A 19,368-nucleotide genomic window follows, 5' to 3' on the forward strand; every position below is an offset into this window, starting at 1 on the left:
GGTTTGGGTAGACTCTGGCAGTTGGCGATGGACAGGGAGGCCTGGAGTGCTGCGGTTCATGGGGTTGCAGTGTCGGACATGACTGGGCAACTGAAATGAACTGAACTGAACTCCTGGAGTCAGGAGGTCTGAGTTCAGATCCCAGCTCAGGCACTTGCCTGCAGTGTGACTTAAGGAGCTCACCATTTTGTGCTCACATTTCTTTCTCTATAAAATGAAGGTTAACATACTCCACAGGGTCTTTATGAGAATTAAATGAGTTCATACTTGGGAAGTGCCCAAGTTCATACTTGGCTATACAGGAAAGTATGTGCGTGTGTTAGTTGCTACATCGTGTCCAACTCTGTAACCCACCAGGCTACTCTATCCATGGAATTCTCCAGGCCAGAATACTGGAGTGGGTAGCCATTCCTTTCTCCAGGAAATCTTCCGGACCCAGGGATCAAACCTGGATTCTCTACAGTCTGAGCCACCTGGGGTTTACAGGAAGAGTTCCATAAGTGTTATTTTGTGACCATTGCCAGCATTCTCCGTAGAGCCCAGCATGTAGGTGTTTAGTAAATGTTTGTCAGATATTAAGAAAAAACTTTGTGTAGGAATTGCCATAGCTGGGTAAAGAGCTGGGGGAAAGGGAAAAAAAAGAGAAGGCTTGTTATTTCCTTTTCAACATTTGGGGAGTTGGTGTGAGGTGCTTTGGTGCTCAGGGGTGTGAGGAGAACTGTGCTTGATCTTTTGTCTGAAAGCTTCTGGGGTTTGGGATTTGTTCCGTGGGCAGTAGAGGGGTGGTGGGCAAGACGGTGTGATCTGTGGGCAGACAGCTTATTATAGCATGCTTGGAGAGAATGGATTTATTCTTCCGAACCTCGAAACGCCAGCCACTTCACCTTTCCCAAGGCATCTCTGAGGATGGGCCTGTTGTAAAGACTTGAGCTGACATCATTGCATCTTGAAAGAACGGAGCATAATTGAATTGCTGATACAAGTGGGTACTTGCACTGGGCCCCGCTCACCCACATCTCTATGGAAACACATGTTTGCTTGAAAGCCCAGCAATCAGAAGCAGAGTCTTCCAGGAGCCAGCATTGGGTCACTTTTAGAAAAAGGCATTTATTTATATTCTCGAGCTGTCAGAGACCTATGCAATGAAATAATTTCAAATTAAATAGAAAAATCAGGCCACAGATGAATGCTAATAGAGCCTGCCATGCACCCTCCCCCTGTGCTCTCAGGGGCCTGAGATCTACGCGTTTATTTTAGCTGTCCTTTGCTCTTTTGCTCCTATTTGCATTCTGCTGCAGTGAGTGAGGAGGTGGTTTGGCACTTTATGTAAAAATGGTTAATCTTCATTCATACGCATTTGCCGGTACTAAAATGGAAAATGCAAAGCTGGGCTCGCCATCAAGTCTGCTTTGTGCTCTCCCAGACCACTCTGTGTGTGCAGCGTGTACAAGGGTGTGCAATCCAGATGACTCTGCCTCCTCTACAAGCACCCGGGGCTGTTGAGTCAAGACATTCTCTCAGAAAGGTCTGAAACTTGCATCAGCCCATCTTGCCCTGGATATGCTCAAGTGATATCCTAAGTGATTGGAAGCTTTTATCTGCCTCTGGAAGCAGGATTTTTCAAATAAGTATTGACTGTTAATGACCTGTTTAAAGAAAACATTCAATTTTCTTTCTTCCCCCTACAAAGAACTTAGTAGGCAGTGACATTTCTAAACCAAAGGCTAACCCTGCTTTTCAAAAGAGGGAGAGACTGGGCTTTTAAATGTGAATTTTTTTTTCCCCTGACATTTGCCCCTAAAATGCTTTTCCGTGAAGCTGTTCTAACAGTGGGTTTAGTCCACTGAAGTGTCTTTGAATAAAAATGCAACCTTGAGATCTTTTTTCCCCCTCCAAATTAAACAAAAAACATCTAGGTTAGGAGTCTTCATATGACAGTCGTATTTCAGCCACCGTTCCCTGTTTCATTGTTTATGTGTCCTCATTCCTAATAATTAAAGCAACTTTCCTCCAAGGAGCAAGGCACTGCACAAGAACCTTTATTAAACTGTGGGAATTAAACCACAGAAGAAAGAGCTGAAGTACTTGGAATATGAGAGACCTCAGTAATTACAAGACCAGATAAGGAACAGTAAAGGTGGGAGTGAAAGGAAAGAGCACAAAATTGAAGAGAGATTAAGCAATGGAAAAGTTGAGCAATGGAAAACCTGTATGTTGTTACATTTAGACAAGGTTCCAGTTTCATAGAGGGAGCACTGTTTCCCTCTTGAGCTAGCATGTCAGTCCCCTTGACTGTGCTTAGGCAACTGGACAGTTAGTCCTCGGCCAGTTTAAAGATGATCTTTACAGAGAAATAGCCAAATATATGGGAGACAGCACCCAGGTCTTTTTTTTTTTTTTTTTTTTAAGGTAAATTTTCAGCTTTCAGCTGCTCTGGATGCTCACTGCTCCCATCACCCCAAGGGCCCTTACAGACCTGAGTACCTGTGAGCTGAAAAGGGCCACAGAGGTCCCGTGCTCTGAAGGTTGGAGAAGATGCCATCCCAAAACATGGCTGTGGGAGTTCAGAGCATGGTACCCCCAAATATGCTGCTTTGGTGTATTTGGTGAGCTATGGGCACTGAAAAACAGCAAATACAGGAAGAGGCTTTCTTTGAATTCCGCTTTTCTGCTTAAAGACAGATCGTCCAAGAAGAACTCAGTTGCCATAAATTCCCTCCCTGGTTGGTGAAACTCCCAGGGGGCGTGTTGACTCTCATCACAGAAGAGGAGACTAGAATTGACACCACACTCAGCAGACTTTGTCACAAGCTATCATAGCTCCCATCTGCTCTTTTAAGGACCTGTTTTGTCTTTCCTAAAAATCATGTGCTGTCCCCTCAGAGGCTTGTACCCCCTCTGCTTTCCCTGTTAAGATGGTATTTATCCTGAATTCTAGGCTACCTTGGGGAGAATTCTTCACTTTCTCCTGACCATCTTCCATGTGTCCATGAGATACGGGGTTTCCCTTGTGGCTCAGATGGTAAAGAGTCTGCCTGCAATGCAAGAGATGTGGGTTTGATCCCTGGGGAAGGGAATGGCTACCCACTCCATTATTCCTGCCTGGAAAATCCCATGGACAGAGGAACCTGGCAGGCTACAGTCATGGGGTCGCAAAGAGTCAAATACAACTGAGCGATACCATGAGACATACATGTTAATAAGCATGTGTTTGTTTTTCTCGTATTAATCTGTCTTTTATTACAGGGGTCCCAACTAAGAACTCAAAGGGTAAGAGGGAAATTACTTTTCCTCCCCTAGAACTCCATCCTCATTTTTTGCAGCTGGAGACCTGAGTCCCTCATGCTATACTCTGACAACCTAGAACCTCTGCTCAGATGTTCCACCAGGACGAATGATGGCCCCATAGATAAATTTGCAGCCTCTCCCTAGATCTCTATCGAAACTCACCTGTCCTGTCTCCCATTCTCTCTTACCTGTCCTGTCTCCCATTCTCTCAGAGTACCACTCTCTGCTAAGGGCCAAATGATGGCAGTAGAGAATGAAATAAATTAATGTATGAAGTCACTCTTTCTTCAGGAGATGATAGCATGCCATAAGCTAAGTAAGAGTGTAGATATCTCTTAAGAGATTTTCCCAGCTTAGGCTTTTGCACTCTGGGAGATCATGGGGTGCTCTGTTTTGACTGAGAGGCTTTCTTCTACTTTTCCAGTCACGTCATATAATTGATTTCCTGCCCACAAGATCAGGGCTTGCCAGGTGGCGCTAGTGATAAAAGAACCCACCTGCTAATGCTGGAGACATGAGACTCCTGTTCAATCCCTGCGAGTTTGCCTGGAGACTCTCATGGACAGAGGAGCCTGGTGGGCTACAACAGGGTCACAACAGAGTCAGACATGACTGAAATGACTTAGCACTTAGCACCACAAGATCAGTCCCGATTCTTCCTCTCTGAGGCAGCCACAAGATGACGTCTCAGGATCTATGTGATCCCAACACTGTCAAGGCTGTACAAAAATTGGCTACAGAGACACTTTAATTACTTTAATTTAGAAAGATGTAGTAGTTAAACATTAGACCCTGGAATGTCGTGGCGCCTCTGGACAGCATCATAGAACCAGGAAGCAGCTTGTTGGCCAACGGCCCACTAAATGCAGCTTCTAACACTCTCATCAGAGGCAGAAGCCGCAGGAAAACAGCCATCTCTTTATAATAGGTACATTCCCGCCCATTCCCGTGCGAGTTTCGTGGTTCGCTCTGCAGTCTGTGTGCCCTGTGAATGTATAATACAAGGCATACATCACATCCCTGCCTCACTGGAGAAGGCAGTGACTGGGACTGGTTTTATTCTCCTTGCAGAGTTCTTCCTGCAGTTCATATGTAATGAGCTCCATGACTTGTTTGTGATGGTTTTGAAGTGTTTCCAGCACAGTGGCTCTGGGCTCCAGAGTCACAGTGCCTGTGCCTGAGTCCTGGCCCTGTCACTTACCATGCACCCTGGGTTAGTCACTGAACCTCTGTTGCTCAGCCTTCATGTGTATGAAATGGAGATAATCAGTTTCTACTTTATAGGGGTATAAGGGTTAAATGGATAAATTTATGTCAAGCACTAAGGAGAGTGCCTGGCACAATATTAGTGCTCCATATTTATTGCTATTATTATAATTAGTATGTTGGTGAAATGACCATTCCCTAACAAGGTAATTGGTAGGAAACCACCCCTAAGCCCCCACACCCTGTTTATCTGTCTAGGCTTCTGGAGAGTCTATTTGTTGTGTGTAGTGACTGGGATCAAAGAAGAGGCCCATTCTTAATATTCCCAGGCGGTCACAGTTTAGTCTCCGTGGGTCTGAATGCCCTGGAGGGCTGGTTGGAGCACTGACCACTGTACCCACTCCCAGAGCTTCTGATCCAGTCCTTCTGGAAATGGGCTGAGAATTTACATTTCTAACAAGTTCTCAGATGCTGCTCCTCTGGGAAGCCCACTCGAAGAGCCACTGCTCCAGGACACTGGCTTCTAGCAGATGTAAGCCACATAGGCCGTGTAAATTTTCCTAGTAGTCACAGTAAAAAAGTGAAAAGAAATGAGTGAAGTTAAATTTTAATAATGTTTTATTTAACTCAACACATCCAATATTATCATTTCAACACACGATTGTCATAAATTAGTATTGAGACAGCTTACATTCCTTTTCTTTAGCATGCCTTTGAAATCCAGGAAGTATTTTACAGGACATTCCAGTTCAGACCAGCCTGCATTCAAATCTGGCTTTGCAAGTAAATGTCATGAGTAAGTTTCTTTTTTCTGACCTCCACCCTCCCATACCAACTGACATTCTCTATTAGGTTTTTATAAATCATGGGAGGACTTTGCATAAATGACCTTGAAAAAATTGTTAAAATGATTATTAAAATTTTTTTTTCTTATGTATTTCCTCTGCCTCTAAATTCCATTCCAGAAAAATAATAGGATACCTGAGAACAGGAAAGTCAGTCTAAGAGTAGTAATAGGTTTCAGAGAAACAAAAGTGAAACTTTCATTACTGCTTACGCAGTGAAACAAGCGAAAACAGAGACTGGGCTTTCCTGGTGGCTCAGATGGTAAAGAATCCACCTACAATGCAGAAGACCCTGGTTTGATCAGAGTCAGGAGATACCCTGGAGAGGAGAATTGGCCACCCACTCCAGTATTCTTGTCTGGAGAATTCCATGGACAGAAGATCCTGGTGGGCTATAGTCCATGCAGTCACAAACAGTAAGACATGCCTGAGCAAATAACAGCTTCTTTTACACTCTTAGCTTTTTATAATTTATATGATTGCATGAGATATATTAATATATATGTAATATCTTTTTCAATTGTTCAGGTTGTTGTATATATTAACCTTCTCTGAATTGTATTAATTAGAAATGCTGAAACAAACATATGTTCCAGAATTTATACTCTTCAGGTTTATTTTTCATAAAGAATATTTCTCTTTTTTACAAACTAATAGATTTTCTGACTAGCATTAATGCATATTAAGTAAGATTTTTGCATAAGTAAGTTCAGTTTGATATAACTTTGTACATGAAGTGATTGGTGGTAACTATAGTTGTGCATTATTAATTTTACACTGGAGAAGTATACAGATGATATATTGGTGATAAACAGTGAAATTCTTTCCTTTGGGACTGATATCTCTCCTAATAAGTTTTTGACTATGGAACATGCATCTAGACTGAGGTAAGAGATTAATCTGAGATTTCATAAATAAAATTTCAACAGTTTCCTTGATCTTTATTTTTCTCTGGGCTATATGTAAAATTGAAAGCCAAAGTATAAAATTACAGGAAAAAAAATTTCAAACATTCCTGAGCTGTTGAAATGTTGTTCCAGGATCAGGACTTGTGTTTCTGTGTTTGTGGATTTGAATAGTTAGGCCTCAGTCATTGGTCTGTTCTAAGAGCAATTTTAAGTGATAACAGGATTAGAAACCAGGTTCTTTCCCAGGAAGTCAGAGTGTGGGATCATTGTACCTTTCTTTTGGATTTAAAACTCTGAGATCAAGCTATGTTACTGATAGACCATCAAGGGTGGTGACCAAGTGTGGCGAGAGGGGAGGAAATAGGAGATTTGTTGGCCCCAGACTTCTGTCCCTCACTCACAGCATCCAAGGCTTCTCAGGTTAACCCAAAGGATCTGCAGCTTTGAGGGATGGAGTTTCAAGTTGCTGAACTCTGGACCTGTCATTTAGGAGGAGGTGCCAATATATTGTTTCTTAGAGGAAAAGTTCCTTAACTATACAAATTAAACAAGTCATATTCAGGGGATCTGACTGTCCAGATTAGAGAAGGAAACGGCAACCCACTCCAGTATTCATGCCTGGAAAATCCCATGGACCGAGGAGCCTGGTGGGCTACAATCCATGGGGTCGCAAAGAGTCGGACACGACTGAGCGACTTCTGTGTGTGTGTGTGACTGTCCAGATACAGTTCATAACAGAGAACAGAATCCCAGAAAACAGGGGCATAGCATAATTTCATTTTCAGAGGAGTGAGGGGGTCAGAGGAAAGGCAATGAACAAATGATGCTGTGCCAGGGTGAGGCGTGCTTCAGAGTATTCTGGGCAGGCTATTGCCAAGCCCAGGTGTGGACACTCAGCAAGGACCTTAGACAATGAAGATCAGCCTTGTCCTCGTTGTTCGTCTTTATTAATGAAACCCAATTTAACTATCTAAACTCTTAATTCTAACCACTAAAACTCTTAATTCTTTAAGGCAAACCAGATTTACTTTCTATTTATATTGAAATCTTTCCTCTAGTTTCCATAACTGGAGCTGTAGCTGATTTTTCAGTCTCTCTGTTACACACCAACCAGTAGAGAGCCTTGGCATGCAGAGGCCATTAGAGTCCAGCTGGAAGGGATCGCCTGTAGAGGCAGCCCTTCACGCAAGGGGAAAAAGAAAAAAAGAGCGTAAAATAGACAAAGAACAGCTCCCTACAAATTATTTTTATCTTATCTTCCCATCTGAGGAACCTGTAATAGCCCCATTCTACCCTCACAGCCAGCATTTTCCTCCCCACCGCAAAATAATATTGTAATTAATCTTACTGGCATCACAACCAAAGAAGAGTCTTCCTTGACTTAGATGCTGAGGTCAATGAGAAAGGGAATTGCCAAGGAAATTGTGTATTTCTATGAATCTAGCTCACCATTCCATACTGCCAGTTACTCAGATCTCAGAAATTTTCTGTGTTCCATCGAATTCCTCCCTGATTCTTCTGTAGATTACAACACTCCGGCTTTAGAAAATGCTGCACACTCAAATCTTAGACATCAAAGCAAAACAAAAACAAAAACCTTTTTCTATCAGATTTCACACCTCTTTAATGGCAGGAGTAGATGTGTCTGGAAGACTTAGCTAATCTAGTCTAATGAGAGGAATTGTGGCTCAGATCCATCCTGACAAACAGCCCCAAGTCCTCCTGTATCCTTTGAGCCTTCCTTACTCCATTGTTGCAGCCTGGGTCTCTTTCACTACCTCCCCCATCCTCGTTTTCTCTCACACATACATATACTATCACATGTAGAAAAATCCATGTGTAAGCCGTGTATGTTTGTATAATGCCAGAACCTCCATTTGAATAAGAAAATCAACCATTCATATGTCTTCAGATATCATGCTTATCGACCATCTTGCAGGCACTGTGGTAACTGATTAAAGGTTTTACATCTATGGCTTGTTAAAAAAAAAACAAAAAACACCTGATAGTTGTCCTTATACTTCACATACCATCTCTATTCACTGTTATGGATAATCAGAAAATAATCCTATTGTCTTTTACCAGTAACTCTCAGGGGCAAAAATACATGAGAATGAAATTCAGACATTATTTGCCAGCTAGCATTATTTACTTTCTCCCTTATGCCAAGGCAGAGGATACAGGATTTACCATTTGGAAGAGTTAGTGAAATAGGAGGTGTATCCAGTGGGATGGGCACTATTTGCAGAGTATATGGAAAGGAGCTGTCTCTCTGGTGATTGAGTGTGCAGGGTCTCCCCCATCACAGTGCGCAAATTCATGTGTTAGTGGCAGTATCATTTGGAAGCTTGTAAAAATAAAATTTTACTGTTTCTAACATTAATATTTAATAATAGATAATAGTATATGGATTCTTATTTGAGTGGTGATAAGGTTACATATTGCCAAGCTCAACAGAAGGTAATGGATCTGAATTTATGCTTTATTTAAGACCTAAGCTTAAAAGAAAATGGTGGGGAGAAATCAGAATTTTTGCAAGTTAAACCTTGAAATGTATCAAATCTAGATACATTCTTGGTTTTTCTAGCTTGGAGGTAAGCTATTTTGTTTCACTTATTTATTTGTTTTGGTGTGCTCTTAGCTCCCCAATCAAGGATTGAACCTGTGGCCACATTGGAAGCATGGAGTCTTAACCACTGGATCGTTAGGGAAGTCTCCTAGATATACTCTTTGTAGCGAAAGTCAAAGAATATAAGAAAGAGCTTCAGTGGTTCTTGATTGACAAAAAGCAAATAGAAAGTAAATCTGGATTGACAAAACATGCAAATGGATAGTATATTGATATCTTGGCCTATCTAGCTGCTAATTTCTGCACCAGTCTGTCCATTGTAAGTCATTTGTGCTCAATTTCAGAAAGAGATTGAAACTATAAAAGACTTACAGTCTATCTTCTTTAATAATAGCAAAAGATTTAGACCAGATGAGAAGGTAATGCCACAGCTAGATATTAAGAATAAAGATCTTCTCATAGTGGGCCACTTCTCAAAGAAGATTGGATACCAAAGGCTTAAAACCTAAAGAACTTTAGGAAACAATGATTATGGGCAGTTTAAAGAGTGCCTCTGAGACTAGAGATCATGAATTTATAGTCATTAAAATATGATAAAGGTGTATATGTATAGATTCAGAGGGATATTTCTATCCTGATAAGTGAAAATGCAAGTTTTAAAACTGTTATGTGTTTTTTACGTTTTAATCTGAAACCATTTCTCCTGTTTCTTCCTGGAGCATTTTGGTATAGTTACATACATGCAGGAAAGACTCAATCAGTGTTTGCTATGTTGAGATTGAGAAACATCGAAGCCATAGAGATTATGACAGTGCTTAGTTAAAATAGGTACACTTTTCCTCCTCGCACTGTTTTTTGACCACCATTCTTTTACATAATAAGGAACACAGATTAGGTGCATACCCATCTGATTTTGTCATTTTCTGTGTCAGTACAGTATGAATAAAAGATTTCACATTGTCATCTGGAATTATTGTAACATGCTTTTTAGACCGTATCTAAGACAAGTGCTTAGCTTGAAAGTATTTTTATATTCTAAATTGGTATTTATGATTATGGCGAAGTGAAATTGTTTACTATATTGGAAGAGAGCGTAAAAATAACACATTGAGAAATCAATTTTAAAAGTTAATCTTTTTTTTTTCCTTCTTGGTAGGGCTTATTCCACTAGAAGCAAGATGGCCGAACTCAATACTCATGTGAATGTCAAGGAAAAGGTAGGCTATAATTATATATTGGTTTGCAGAAACTCCAAACTGGATAATGTAGTCTCTAGCTAGTAAAAACTCAATTATAATGGAACAAGAGAAAAATGGTTTCTGGGGAGGAGGGGGCGGGTGGTGAGAGATACATAATAAGTTTGACACAGGAGAAAACCATTCCACACAATCGTAAGTAGCATGTACGCCTATTACATTCATTTCCTCATTTAGTCTTGACTATAACCCCATGTAGCTATTTTCATTTTACAGAGGAGGGAATTGAGACACATAGAAGGTAAGTGCTCTGCCTAAGTTCACGTAGCTAGGAAGCAACAGAGCTGGGATTTGAAGCTAGCAGTGCCGTTCTATAGTTGATACTCTTACCCACCACGTTCCATCTAAACTCAAGGGTATTATGTTACATCTCCAAAAACAGCCTCATAGGTTTATCCAAAGTCTTACCTCGTGGTCATGCTGGGTGGCCTTTACAGTTTCTTTCAACATAGAGTTCAAGAGTCTGAAAATCCCCCCTCCTTATTATTTGATGAAGGCTGATGATATCAGAGTCCTTACAAATCTTGTCCTCCTCTGTGACTTTCCTCCACTTCGGGTCACAACCCCTCACCTGCCGTATCTGCTCCCTTGCCCTGTTAGCTCTTAAACGATCATAAACTGTAGATCACAGGAAATTATGGAGATCAGTTTGTCCAAACCACTCATCTGCACTAGGGGAAATGAGGCCCTCCCAGAGGTTTGTCTATGGTTACACAGCTGAGTGGAGGAGCCTCCTCTGGAACTCCCTCCAGCTTTCTACATGGCCGGCTGCCTCCCACCTCCACTAGGCTGTGAACTGCTTGAGGGCAGGAGTTTGTCTTTCATCTCTTTGTATCCTCCTAGTACCTCAAATACTGAATGAACAACGAGAGAAGTAACACTGCTGGAATCCTTAGTAATTTTGCCTTCATTTAGCTGAGAAGTATCAGATGCCTACTTCGACCTCTACATTGTTCTAGATGCCCGCAATATGGCGCTCAATGTGTAGATGAAGTTCCTTCTCCCATGGAGCTTGCTTTTTAGGGCAGGGAAACAGAGAGTAAACACAAGAACAAGTAAATGAACACGATCGTTTCAGATAATGATGTTACGATGAGAAAAATACAGCAGGGTGGCACAGGTAGGTGGCTACTTAGGTGGGCTTGGTCAGGGCAGCTGTCTCAGAGGAGGTGATGCAAGCTGAGATAAAGAAAACAGGAAAGGAACATCATGCAATGATCCAAGGGCATAGTGTTCCAGGTAGAAAAGCAAAAGCAGATGCCTGAGGAGGACTAAAGTTCATCGTGTTTGAAGAGCAAGTGGGCAAGTGGATGGTTGACCACAGTGCGGTAGGCAGAGGAATGGTGATGGGAGATGAGATCAGAGAGCAGGGCATGAACCAGTATTGGTAGAATTCTGGCTCCTCACCTGTGTGTTCCTCAGTCTCCACAGCATCCATGAGTGGAAGCCAGGGGTCCACAAAGCTGGATGGGAAAAGATGAATTTTCATCTTTATTCATATCTGAATGAAATTTAAAATTTCCTTCAATCATGAATATAGGCAAGGGAGAAAAACAACCCACAGGAATAGCTGGAGTACCTGTGACTTTCACAACTAGAAATCACAAATATCTTCATATCAAATTACATTTGTTACAGATATCTTAAAATGCTATTTGTTCATCTCTATTGCAAAATTGGAGCTTCCCCAGTGGCTCAGCAGTAAAGAACCTGCCTGCAGTGCAGGAGCCACAGGAGACAGGGGTTCCATCCTTGGGTCAGGAAGATGCCCTGGAGAAGGGCATGGCAACCCACTCCAGGAATACCTGCCTGGAGAATCCCATGGACAGAAGAGTCTCGTGGGCTATAGTCTGTAGGGTTGCAAAGAGTCAGCCACAACCGAAGGGACTTAGCACACACTGTAGAATTACTGTAGTTACAGAACTTGCCACCCTATTGTGTTATTTGATGTTGACAGAGAAGCACATATATATTACTGTAGCATAAACTTTTTATTAATGTCAACGTTATTTTAATATGAGTGATTTACCCTGTAATCCTATGTACTTTAGTTAAATATTATTCTGGGAAAGACCCCCAAGGCTTTACCAGACTGTCATAGGGGTTCTGTGCCCCCCAAAATTTAGAACCTGACATAGAAACATGTAGGGTTTTATTCAAAGGGCAAAAGTAGCCACTGAAAGGAATTAAACAGGAACATGACCTGATATGGTGTATTTTTCAAAGCTCCCCCAGCTTTGCCAGCTGTGGTTTGTTGTTGTTCAGTCGCTCAGTCGTGTCTGACTCTTTGTGACCCCATGGATAGCAGCACGCCAGGCTTCCTTGTCCTTCACCATCCCCCAGAGCTTGCTCAAACTCATATCCATTGAGTCGGTGATGCTATCCAATCATCTCATCCTCTGTCGTCCCCTTTTCCTCCTGCCTTCAATCTTTCCCAGCACCAGGAAAAGTTATTTAATATGAAGATCTATAAACAAGTACTACTTGTTTGATGAAGATACAAAGGCTTGAGATAAAGTGATTTGGTCAAAGTCAGACTTTCAGGGAATGTGAAAGAGCAAGGATTTAAACTCAGCTCTGTCTGGTTCTGGTTCTTTCTCTTGCTCTTTCCTCTACATTACCGCTCCCCAGAGTTTTCTACCAGAATAACCCGAGCACAGAAGAACAAACCTCCTACTTGGGGACATGGTCAAAACCAACTTCCACATAGAATTTCTTTGGGATCTTCTGTGTTATCTTAAAAATGGGTGCAAATTTTTTATCTATTGTATTCCATAATATATTCCCTATATTATATTAATACAGAACTGTGTTCACTTATTGACTGCTGAGTGAACAGTGGCAGAAGTCTGTGCCCTTTTATATTGTGGCTTCATATTCTCCGTGACTCACAGTCATACCCTCAGGCAAGAGTGTGTTCCCAGTTGGAGAAGCTGCGTTTGCCACCACAGTGCTGACCAGATATTGGCCCCTTTCAAATGTCTGTTGATGGATGGGCTAAACAGCTCTTAAAGTTGGGTTATGAGACGGAAAAGCACTTTAAAGAATCAGCCATAATAATTGATTCCCTACAAAACATGGCCAGTGGACAGACCAATATGGTAGGCTCAGCAGATAGAGTGTCTTATTCAAAATAGAGGTAGTGTCGAGCCAAAATGTGGCAGGAGGCTGATCCATCATCTCACAGACCATAGAGGTTCAGTGTGAATGCTCCATGCATTGGCTTAACTGCCACATTCATCTGCTTGTCCTGACCAACGTCACATGTATGTATGAAGATTAACAGTAGATGGTGTTTTTGCTGTTGCATTTCAGTAACTTATCAAAGTGTTGGCATTATTTTGAAAGAGGGTGATGTTTAAGTTGTAAATATTATCCATCTGCAAGACAATGAAAGTAGAGCTCTTCTAACTCAGTTAGTAAATTCCATTTTCCCATATCAAAAGGTTAATAGATTTCTTAGCTCAATAAAATAAATCATAATAAACAACTGAAAATTCTGATCATTTGTAATTTCACATTGATTTATTTTTGCACTTTTATTTCCTTTAGTTATTAGCTTTTATGGCCTTTTTATGATTAGTTTGTTTCCCAATCTGTCACACAGCAGTGACATTTCAGTTCTGAAGATTAAGAATAATAACAACTGTTATGTCTTACATTATAAATTATAAGCTCTTAGGAGATGTGAGAACAAATCTGTGTGGTGTGTTTATACACTATCTAGTCAAGCACTGTGGGGAGTTAGATACTTAGTTAAAGTCTTGCAGTGAGATGATTTCCTCAGTTATCTCTGGTGGGTTCACTCTTGGATGAATTGGAAAGGAAGAGTTGAGAGCATCATTTCTGTCCTCATGCAGCTTTTAATCCAAAGACATAACTTCAGGTCTCATATCCAAGACAATTGACATTTGCAATTGACACTTTTTGTGATTGGGTTATGACTGAAAGGATTTAAATTGGAAATATTCTTTTTAAAAAACTATTTATTTATTCATTTTATTCTGGGCTGTGTTGGGTCTTAGGTGTGCCCACGGTCTCTGTAGTTGTGGAGCTTAACCCCTTGGCATGTGGGATCTTAGTTCCCTGACCAGGGATTGAACCCATGTCCTCTGCAATGGAGGTGGATTCTTAACTGCTGGACCACCAGGAAAGTTCTGGAAATATTCTTGAAGTCAGAGTTTAATGTCCTTAGTGTGACATCCACTGTCTGTGTGAGCTGACCCTGTCTGTTTTTCCACCTTTATCTGTAGCCACGTCTCCACTCCCGCTTCAGTGCAGCTATCCTGACCATGAGTGTTTCTGCCTCCAGGCCTTTGCAAAGACAGTTTCCTCTCTCTGGGATGTCCTCCCCAGGAACCCTCACTCACTACCCTTTAGGAATCCTTTCAGGTGCCTCCTTTCTCTGTCCGCCGGCCCTTCTACTGTTCTCCTTTGTGCTTCAGTGGGGTTCTCTGCCTTCTGCCCCTGTACTGTGATGCTTAGTGGTCTGTCTTCCCAAGGGAGATTGTGTGCTGCTTGGGGGCAGGCACAGGGCCTTTCTTGTCTTCATATTCTTAGTTTTGATACATAGCTGACCTCAATATGAGTTAAATAAATGAATGGATGACAAATGAATGAACCTGCCTGCTTGAATTGTTAATGTTCTTTATAGACAAATTTCCCATTCACAATATTTTGCAAAACCTCAAGCGTTCTTGGAAATTGAAATGTAGGTTAATGGAAATGTCATCTCATTTTAGTACTTTCTTTTCTATTAAATAAAGCAAGTTTTAAATCGCTTCTAAAAACAAGCTTAGGTTACTTAGGTTGATTCCCTGTGGTTCTGTAGAAAAGCAGCATCTTTATGAGACAGTTATCAAATACAGGTGGTCTCAGGTAGGTTTCAGCGATAACAAATGAGGTCCTCTGGTGAGTAACCAGTCTTATCTCACTCTACCCTTTCCAAAAAATAGGAAGAATATCTCACTTTGTTAAAGAAAGATACCAGAACAAAATCTTCAGGCTAATCAGGGATCTCATGTGCATGCACAGTTGCGTCCAAATCATTGTAACCCCATGGACTGTAGCCTACCAGGCTCCTCTGTCCATGGAATTGTCCAGGCAAGAATACTGGAGTGGGTTGACATTTCCTACTCCAGGGGATCTTCCTAACCCAGGGATCAAACCTATGTTGCCTGGATTCTTTATCACTGTGCCACCTGGGGAACCCAATCGGGCATCTTATATTTAGGCCAATTCACTTTTTACAGCTCTTTACTAAGTAATGCCTTTAAAAAATAAAAAAAGAAGAAGAAGAAAAAGAAATTTAACACTAGAAACTCATAGATGAGTTAAAGATAGGGCTCAGTGATGACTATTACATTATTTCTCACGTGAAGCACTAGGGTACCAAACTAAATTGATTTATAAAGTTTTAGATGTAATTCTCATCTGAATAAGGAAAGATTATTGCAACTGGCATCCACAAAATAACATTTTTAGTCAGATATTTTCATGCATTATTATAAATCAGTTTAAATAGAATACAATTCAGCAGTACAATTTGGTGATGGAAAGCCAAGGGATCCTTGTTTGTAAAATAGGATTACAGATGGAGTTACAAAATTGGAAACAGAAGCAGAGATTATTACCTCTCCCCAGTTACTAGTTGAGTGGTCTGGAGCAAGTCACTTGACTTTACTGGGCCTCAGTTTCCTGATCTGTAGGTTAGACATGAAAATAAAACCTACCTGACAAAGTCATCAAATACGATAATAAATGTACGGCAACTTTATAAGCTCTTAATCCTATGAACTATAGAGCATCCGGGGGAGCTCATCTGTGTATTTTATTATTTTAAAAAAAGGAAAAAGAGCTTATTAAAAAGGAGTTCATGTTTTTGTTTGGAACTCAAAGTATAATTCACACAGAAACGAGATCAGAAAGAAAACATAATAAAAATCCCAAATGAGAAAAAGAACATAAAACTGGACTTGACTTTTTCAAACTTTTATAGCTATTGCTGAGCCTCACAAAAAATAAGTGAGACTAGAAAATATGATGATATGGAAATGGGGAATTGCTTAGTCTACAATATCCTTGCTGCAATGTGTCACTTATTGTGAATAGCTTTTTGAGCTGTTGTTATAGAGGTAAATTGGGTTGTAAACAATAATCATACAGACTCATTAAAATGGAGGAGGAGGAGTAGATAAGAGGAGAGGAGCCTTTAGTCCACAGTGGGCACAGGGAGGGGTCGTCTCCACCATCGTGCTGGTGCCTCACGTAGACTGTGTCCTGGAGTCTGTCCTCAATAGGTGGGCAGATGTTCCATTTCATTTTATTTTTTCTTATAACTGTCTTGATCTGTGTTTTACAAAGTACTGAAATGTGGTTCAAGTCTTTACGTGGAGGAGTGAAAGTGTGAAAGTGTTAGTCACTCAGTTGTGTCCAACTCTTTGTGACCCCATGGACTGTATCCCACCAGGCTCCTCTGTCCATGGGATTCTCCAGGCAAGAATACTGGAATAGGTTGCCATTCCCTTCTCCAGAGGATCTTCCCTACCCAGGGATCGAAGCCTGGTCTCATGCATTACAGGCAGATTCTTTACTGTGGAGGAGTATTGTCAGAAAAACCCAAGAGTTTGATTAAAGAGATTTTAACAGGATCAGAGAAAGTATAGAAGAGACCCATCATCATGCATCTTTAAAATATTAACTCCATTTAATAGAGAACTCATTTGATGGGATGTGGACAAGTTTTAATGATACGCAGTTGTTTTTAAAGATCAAACAATGCAAGCATTGGAGCAAATTTTTATTTTAACCTTTTGTAATAGTGTTTAGGTCAGTTTAGCCCAGTCCTTGGATTCAGGCAGCAAAAACACAAACCACACACACAACTTTTAGGTTTCACCACGAATAGGTTCTTGTCATCATTTTCTCATAGGAAAGGGTCATTAAATTTCCCTTTCAAAGAAAGGAGAAACATTGACAGTAGTTATTGCCTAATGCTTATGTACAGAACTGCTGTTATTGTTGCTTGGCAACTAGAAGAGATTTGACAAGGAGTCTAAAAGAACTGAATGAATAAATGGAAATGTCAGCATCAGTTTCTGGGGATAAGAAGAAATTTACTATTGTAGGATTAGCATCACATTGCTTTTTTTCAAGCTACACAATCGGAATTCACAGTGTTTCTGTTCTGTTTCTCCTGCCCCTCACCTCCTTCCAGCCTTTCATCATAGCCCCTTTTGCACTGTGACTGAGAGGTAGATACAAGATAGATGGTTAATGCTAAACGATACAAGAGCATGTAAAAATTAAAACCTTTGGTGACAGGAATAAAAGTTACCTCTATTGGCAATCCCTTGGAATTTACGGGGACTTTACCAATATTCTAGTTATTTTTCACACACACACAAAATGATAAAGTTGTGATGGTTTCTTCTCTTCTGACCTTGAGCATTAAAAATCTGTCCAGATAGATTAAATAGGTAGGTAGGTAGATTGACTGAGTCAGCATTTAACAGCATACTGCTTGTATTATTGTTAAAACCACTTTTTCTCTGAGATTTATCCCCAACTTGATTACAAGCCTCTTATAAGCATAAATGGGCTTTTAATTTATTTGTGTACTCAGTAGCTTCTATAGTAGTAATATCATAGAATTTATGCCCCCCAAATATTTGTTAATCGCTATTTAGCTAAATAACTGAGCCAAGATTCTGTAACGGTGATTCTCAGGCAGCAGGAAGAAAGGAAAAGCAAGTGGAGCGTGCCTCCCTGTGTTGGGGCAAGCCTTAGAATGTCAGTAAGAAAAAGATGGGAAAAGGCATATTTGTGTTCGTTTAAGTCCTCCAAAAGCAGAAGCCAAGGTGGGATTACATAAGTAAGAGATTTCTTGGGGTGGGAAGCAGGTTAAGCAGGTGCTTGTAAAAGAGCAGTAGGGGCAGGCAGGGAGAATTTATAGACTGCCACACATGCCGGTCCACTATTGTTGAAAGAAGAAGGAGAAGACAAGAAAACAGGGTAGGAAGAGTCTCCCTGGACAGTGAGTGCAGTTCTGAGGAAGTTTGTGCAGGTGGATGAGGCATCCTCAGACCCCGGCTAGGGGACTCCCGAAACCCTCATCCTGTAATGAACTTCCCCTAGTATCCTGCCACCTACCTGAGGCATCGTATGGTGCATCCAGGTGGAGTGTGACTTACGTGCTTGGGTGCGGGGAGCATAGCTTTGGTGGACCCAGAGGGATGGTAGCTTGGCCATCGGTCACCTCTGTTTTCCGCAAAGGGCTATTTTTGAGAGGATAACACAATTTTAGATTTACAAAGGAAACTGAAATAACTACTTTGGAATTGAATCATGTAAGAGAAAAGCATGAGATTTATATGCTTATTGAAAAGAATCCATAAAACATTTGAGAGCCTCTGTTAATTAGTAAGTTAAAATACAGTTACTAGAATTTCCTTTCCTTTAGCAGATGAGCCATACTGCCACTAGCATAGGGAGTCTTCGTGACTTCTAGGGAAGGGATGATTTAGGAGTCTCATTTTCCATTCAAGTGTACTCTAACCACATTTAAGGAAACAAAGGAACACATTAATTTTACTGAAAAATTGTGTGTCCTTTGGTACATTGGGCTTTAGTATCCTTATCTGCCAAATGAGGACTCTCCTTCATGTGGAAGAGCTCCAAAATCCTTTCCAGCTCTAATAATGGATGAATCCATGGACTTTCTCACTTCATAAGCACCATAAAAGACAGAAAACGGGATTGTACCATGGGTCAAAGAACCTGATTGCAGCCTTGGTCCTGATATAAATCAGTGGCCTCCACTGGAGCGCGGTACACAACCTCTCTGGGTTTCCTGGGTAGCTCAGCTGATAAAGAATCCGCCTGCAATGCAGGAAATCCCAGTTCGATTCTTGGGTCGGGAAGTTCCCCTGGAGAAGGGATAGGCTATCCACTCCAGTATTCTTGGGCTTCCCTGGTGGCTCAGAGGTTAAAGCATCTGCCTGCATTATGGGAGACCTGGGTTCAATCCCTGGGTCAGGAAGATTCCACTGGAGAAGGAAATGGCAACCCACTCCTGTATTCTTGCCTGGAGAATCCCATGGATGGAGGAACCTGGTGGGCTACAGTCCATGGGGTCACAAAGAGTTGGACACGACTGAGTGACTTAACTTTCTTTCAAGCTACATTTATGGTTCACTTGTGTGGCATGTCTGATGACTGTCTACAGATCCTTCAAAACTCTGCTGCTCATTTTTTTTTTTCCTAATTGGAGTATCGTTGCTTCACAGTGTTGTATT

General features: G+C 41.1%; 1 protein-coding gene across 5 annotated transcripts in view; it reads left to right on the top strand.

Moving 5' to 3' along the window:
• Nucleotides 1-19,368, top strand: part of SPATS2L (spermatogenesis associated serine rich 2 like) — a 188,618-nt gene that overhangs the window by 77,795 nt on the left and 91,455 nt on the right. For 4 of the 5 annotated variants that reach the window (XM_055573046.1, XM_055573045.1, XM_055573048.1 and 1 more), the window contains one exon: nt 9,973-10,033. In XM_055573046.1, the coding sequence (XP_055429021.1) occupies nt 9,995-10,033 (39 nt within the window). In that variant the 5' untranslated portion in view covers nt 9,973-9,994. Of the gene's footprint in view, nt 1-5,564; nt 5,756-9,972; nt 10,034-19,368 lie in introns of those variants that run through there. The other variant, XM_055573049.1, reaches the window with a different exon arrangement.

Source organism: Bubalus kerabau, chromosome 3, assembly GCF_029407905.1.
Source record: "Bubalus kerabau isolate K-KA32 ecotype Philippines breed swamp buffalo chromosome 3, PCC_UOA_SB_1v2, whole genome shotgun sequence".
In the NCBI taxonomy this organism is placed as follows: domain Eukaryota; kingdom Metazoa; phylum Chordata; class Mammalia; order Artiodactyla; family Bovidae; genus Bubalus; species Bubalus kerabau.